The 6,228-nt window shown below is 44.7% G+C and overlaps 1 protein-coding gene across 3 annotated transcripts in view; it reads left to right on the top strand.

Annotated features, from left to right (window-relative positions):
* The window catches only part of ankmy1 (ankyrin repeat and MYND domain containing 1), a 15,896-nt gene extending 13,384 nt beyond the window's left edge, over positions 1-2,512 (top strand). For all 3 annotated transcript variants that reach the window (XM_042057613.1, XM_042057614.1, XM_042057615.1), the window contains 3 exons: positions 1,121-1,192; positions 2,032-2,133; positions 2,331-2,512. In XM_042057613.1, coding sequence (XP_041913547.1) covers positions 1,121-1,192; positions 2,032-2,133; positions 2,331-2,479 — 323 coding nt within the window. In that variant the 3' untranslated portion in view covers positions 2,480-2,512. The remainder of the gene's footprint in view (positions 1-1,120; positions 1,193-2,031; positions 2,134-2,330) is intronic.
* Positions 2,513-6,228: the final 3,716 nt, after the last annotated feature.

Below are 6,228 nucleotides of genomic sequence, written 5' to 3'. Positions count from 1 at the left end.
ATTTTGAATATGACTTAATGGTGTTTCTAAAGCAGCAGCAGAAATGTTTACAACAGGAAAGTCAATACACTCAGTGATATCTCTCTAAAAACAACTCTAAATACCAATAAAATAAATAAATCACACTCCTGACATAAAAATAAAGGGGAAAGTTTAAAAAAAAGAGTGCAGGATATTTTAATATACTATCAGGTTATTTGTCAAGTCGCTTTTGGGAGGCTGCAGGTCTTTGGTGGATCACCTCTTCCCAGAGCTGCTCAGTAACGGCCTGGTTCCGACAGTGTAGGATCTTCAGGAAGCATGGAGGTGCAGGGGCTGCTAGCAGACAAGCCATTGCTAGCGCTTTCAGATGCGCGGGAGCTTCTAGCAGACAAGCCATTGCTAACGCCTTCAGAGGCACGAAGGGTGGTTATGGTTATGATTTTGAGTTGATCTGTTAAAGGTTTGTGAAGAGTATTTCCAGCCAGCCCTAGTATGGTTGTGAGGCACATCATGTGGCACTGGTTAGCTGATGGGAGGCCTATAGGGGCCCCCTGGTGGTGAGTGGTGCTACAGGCACCCGTTGGCTCAGTGTCACACCTGCATGACTAGCCTGGGAATACCCATACAACCTTTCGGCAAATTTGGGATTTGCTCTGCAAGTCAATCTGGCCAAGAGGCCGTTGAAGCCCATTTCCAATGTCCATAAAACATAGACACTCAAATACAATCGCTAATCCGGCATGGATGTGTATTTCTTTGGAATTGAAGAATTTAAGTTTAATTTCACTGCTAGTTACGCCCCTACTGGAAGTCATAAGTCAATTAACCTTTTCCAGACCCACTCTCAATTGTACAATTGTTAAGGTTTGGGTGTTCCCAGGCTACTGAATGACCACACAGAGCAAAGACACCAGGCCACTAGACACACACACACACACACACACACACAGGCCTCATTTTTTACAGGAGCAAAAAACCCAGACCTGTACAGACACGTACACAAACACACACCTCAAGTTGAGGGAGGTGTCAAGAGATATGTAGTGTGTGTGTAAAAGGCATTATGGGTATGAGGCTAGTGTGTGTGTGAGGTGCTTAGGTGCTGTTGTCATGTGCTTGTTTCATTTGCTTCCGGCAGGTCAAGATCACAGTGAGCCTAGCGACACACTGGAGAGTGACCCACAAAGAGAAAACACAGGCAACATTAAGAGTAAGATGGCTAAGTACCAGCTAATGGTAGTCAGTAAGAGTAAACCTGGAGTATCTGATGGCTAAATACCAGTTAATGATAGTCAATAAGAGTAAACATGTAGTATGCGATGGCTGAGTACCAGTTAATGATGGTCAATAACAGTTAACCAGGAGTATGTGATGACCAGTTAATGGTACCAGTTAATGATAGTCAATAAGATGAGTGTGTATGGATGAATGTTGCTTTCGGGACAGCTGGCCAATGCTAGGACTAGAGAGTTGGCCTGTGCTATGATTAGTAGGTAGGCTATAGTTTGTAGGTTAGAAGAAGAACAGGGCAGACTGCAGTAACAGAGATGTGAGCAGTTGGCCTAGGGTAGTTTAGGGTTAGTTTAGAGGGTTAGGGTTAGGCTTGGTTAGATTTAGGCAAGGTTAGGGTTAGGTAACTGGTGGGCGAGGTTATGGTTAGGCAAGGTTAGGGTTATGCTAGGTTGCGGGTAGGCTAAGTTAGGTAAGGTTAGGGTTATGCTAGATTGCGGGTAGGCTATGTTAGGCAAGGTTACGGTTAGGTTAGGGTTAGGTTACGGTTAGGATTAGGCTAGGTTAGGGTTAGGTTACGATTAGGATTAGGTTACGGTAAGGGTTAGGCTAGGTTAGGTTACGGTTAGGATTAGGCTAGGTTAGGGTTAGGTTAGGATTAGGCTAGGTTAGGGTTAGGTTAGGATTAGGCTATGTTAGGGTTAGGTTACAGTTAGGATTAGGCTAGGTTAGGGTTAGGTTAGGATTAGGCTATGTTAGGGTTAGGTTAGAGGGGTGAGAGCGCAAAGTGGACTACAGTAACAGCGCTGTCATCTACAGAGGCTTCAGTGAAGACGCCAGAGCAGCCGTCCCTGATCACCCAGATGCAGGCCCACTTCAAGAAGAAGATGATTGTAGAGAAACTAAACAAAAAACGGAAGGGTAGGGAGACGGGAGGCTGCCACACACACACACACAGAGAGGGAGAGAGTCACAAACACATGTCAATACATCAGGAAATCCTCATGGAATGGTGTGGTCATAAGTGGGCTGTGGTTATGGGAATGCTATGTGTATAGGAATGGGAATGCTGTGACTATGGGATTGCTAAGTGTGATTGCCTGTGTTCATCTCCACAGCGCTGTCTCAGAAGTGGGCCGAGAAACGACTCGCCTCAGGGAACCAGTCCAAGGGCTGGAGCGCGGGAGCCAAGGGTCAGAGCGGCCTGCCCAAGCATCCTCCAAAGACCCCGACGTACGACCCCACAGAGAACTACAGCTACATTTAATTACATCGTTAATAAAGTTCCCATTTGTGCTCAGCCATGTTTGTCCTCACATGAATCTGAGAGTGAGACAGAGAGTCAAACTTAATCACAGTAATGTTCATAAACTGCAGGTGTCTGGAGGGTGGTTGCTCTGCACAGCAAATACTTGTCAATCGTGTGACGTGTTGTGTTAGGACTTAGAAAGGTTGAGCTTTCAAACAGCAGATGGCGCTGTTAGTCCAGATTTGTAAAACGCATTTTTGAAAACTGCTCGCGACCACAAAGACACTGTTTTGTGAAACACAGGGAACTTGTAAACACACTCAAGTTGTTTGTAGTGTTTAGTCAGGACATGAACATGGATTCTATATCGTCAACCTGAGGAGCGTAAACTGTAAGGACAGGACTGGATTGGATGAGATGCAGGCTTGTCCAGTCTTCAGCTGCTTCATGAAACAACCAAGCTGGAGGAAAAATGACACGTAGGCAGACATGTTTTTTAAAATGTCCTCATATTAACAAACACATTGACAGACACCAAACATCTGCAACAGTTATGACAGAACATAACATGTCCCATTGTGTGGACAAACATTCAGAGTTCACTTCCTGCAGTGGGCCTGTGTGTGTGTGTGTGTGTCACAGAGAGAGGCAGACCTGTGTGTGTGTGTGTGTGTCAGAGAGAAACAGGCTTGTGTCTGTCAGCGTGTGTCTAATACTACATCACCTTCCACTCCATGCGGTGAAACCTCTACAAATTATCCACAAAGTAGTGGTGTCTCTGGTTTTCACATGCTGTCCCACAACCAAAAAGAGCACATGTTACCCCACAGTTCATTGAGCTCCACTGGCTACCAGAGCAGGGGCATCTCTCTATCTTCAACAAGCTCTTGAGGATCCAACCTTTCCTCTCCTTACACTTCTAACAACCCAACACAACGAACATGCACTTCCTTTCTGTCCTCCGCTACTTCCCTCTTCCTCTAGCACGTTCTCCTTCGACTACACTTTGTCTAGTAATTAGATATTTCTACACACTCTCATGCTCTGGTAGTAATATTGATTGATGTAGTATTAATTGTTGCCTAAGGTCTGCATTGTAGCTCAAATGTTATTCCTCCTTTTTGTAAATCGCTTTGGATAAAAGAATAAATATAATGTGATGTGTTGAAGGAAGACAGTCCTGTGTGTGTATGTGTGTGTTTAGGACTGGCCTAGTTGCAGCAAGAAACAAATATGCAATGTCTTTCATCTTGCTCTGAGTGCTTTGGGCTTCCGTGTGTGTGTGTGTGTGTGTGTGCGTGCGTGCGTGCACTGCTCTTGGGTGTTTGTGTGTGTCTTAGTAGAACAGTGTAAGACCTCTCAAGTGGATGCCTGACAGGAGACAACAGAAAAGTAATAAAAGCACTACCTGGTTCTTAAACACCTACACACACACACACACACACACACACAATGTAGTGTACTTTCACAGATACCCTTAAACACACACATACACACTCACATCCCTGCTGAAAAAAAACAGCTAGAAAACAACTTTTGCGGGTAGCTGGTTTTACCTGGTCCAACTCTTGCTGGTGTAGCTGGTTGGGCCACCAGGTGGACATGCTGGCGTGACCATCTGAGGAAGCTGGTCATGCTGGTGTGACCAGCCTGTCGTATGGGATACAGGTGGTGTAAGATGGTCATGCTGGTGACCAGCCTACCAAGCTTGACATTGTTGGTGTAAGATGGTCATGCTGGTTTGCTAGAATGACCGACATAGGCTGGCATGGCCAGTTAAACCAACAATGTAGACCATCAACACCAACTGAAATGACCAGCTTGAGGTGGTACAACAAGCAAAACCAGCTGAATTACCATCGTAAACTGGGTAAACCAGCTGAAGGTATGTTTTCACAAGAGTTTTGCTGGTCTAGCAGATCAACCATCATAGGGTGGTCAAACAAGCTGGTTAACAAGCTCCAACAGTCTGGTTCAAGCTGTTTTTTTCAGCAGGGGTGTCAAATGTGCTGTACTTTCACTGACGGCCTTAACACACAAACATATAAACACACATTGTATGTAGTGTACTTTCACTGACACCTTTAAACATACACACTCACATGTGTCAGATGTAGTGTACTGACAGCCTTAAACATACGCACTCACATGTGTCAGATGTAGTGTACTTTCACTGATACCCTTAAACATACATATTCACATGTGTCAGATGTAGTGTACTTTCACTGTCAGCCTTAAACATACGCACTCACATGTGTCAGATGTAGTGTACTTTCACTGATACCCTTAAACATACATATTCACATGTGTCAGATGTAGTGTACTTTCACTGTCAGCCTTAAACATACACACTCACATGTGTCAGATGTAGTGTACTTTCACTCACATTCCTTCTTTCTTGTGTAGATCCATTAGCAGCCAAAGGTGTATAGAAATGTGTGTCATGGAATGTCACAAAGTGTCTGTATCTATGTGTGTGTTAGGGTGTGTGTGTGGATTGGGGTGTGTATGTGGTGTGTGTGTGTGTGGCCACTGGACCAGCTAGACTAGCATCCCGACCACCACTGCACCACTAACAGCTAGACCAGCATCATCTACCTCAGGGACTGATGACCACTATCAGATAGACTACAGAATCAAATCAGACTCAAGAGTTGTGTATGTGTATCACGACTTGCATGACTATTCACTACAATTACAAATATATTCTATTCTAATCTATTCTATTCTATTCTATGGGTACAGATATGTTTTTAGAGTTGTAATTGCAGTGCATATTTGTAATATTGACTAGCCTGACGAGCCAGACCCACATCAAGATGTAGGGTCTGGGACCTCACCATTGGCAGTGCTCAATCCGAGGGGTGGGATAAATGGTTGTCTTTCAAATTCCCTCTGCACCCAATAGGATAGTGCTACAACTCATGAGTCCCATGCGTTTTCCCACCAGCAGAGCTAGTTGGCTATTTGGTCAAACTTTTGCCAACTTAAAAAAAGCTTAACTTGAGTCGCACTGTCTGCCAGCAGCAGCATCCATCAGCAGGGAATTCATGCAGAACCATCGCAACTTTGCTGTCATTATGTTAAGCCCGTCCACCGACTATACACGATGTGATTGGCCTGATTGAAGTTTGATTTTTCCAGCTCACAAGCCAACTGAGATTTGCTAGACTACCCTGGCTGCAAATTACATTTGCTGCCGCTAGGGTGCTTCTAGATTTCTAGGCTAAACATTGACAATTGACAGTTCGTCAACAAGTCGTGATACACACACCTACAAAACTTTGAGTCTGATTTGATTCCATACTACACTAGCATCGGGGGGGTGGGGGGGTCAGGTGTCAGTCCCTGTCTAACATCAGTGTTAGATTCAGGTGAGTCGATACCTGCCTAATGTGAATGACAGACCCAACACCTGCTGTGTGAATATCTGCTTAGTGTTAGACTCAGGTGTGCTAGAGCCAGGTGTGTGTGTGTGTGCGTGTGTGTGTGTGTGTGTGTGTGTATGAAAAAAACAATCTGGTAATCTGGTGTGTGTGGGGAGGGGGTATATTAACAGTAAAATGTACAGATCAGTAAAAACAGAGAGTGGTTAGATGTCACGAAACATTGTTACATTATCATGAAGTAAAAAAACACTCTTTACTCTCAGTCACTGTAAGAGACGTTTCTCCATCACCGTCTCAGTCAGAGCCTTTCATTTTCCCAGCCTCCGTTTGGGATACGTCAGGACCCCCACCCCTCCCCACCCACCCCCCACACACCTA

The sequence above is a fragment of the Alosa sapidissima genome, chromosome 12 (assembly GCF_018492685.1).
Source record: "Alosa sapidissima isolate fAloSap1 chromosome 12, fAloSap1.pri, whole genome shotgun sequence".
In the NCBI taxonomy this organism is placed as follows: Eukaryota; Metazoa; Chordata; class Actinopteri; order Clupeiformes; family Clupeidae; genus Alosa; species Alosa sapidissima.
This window is presented reverse-complemented; position numbering and strand designations above follow the sequence as displayed.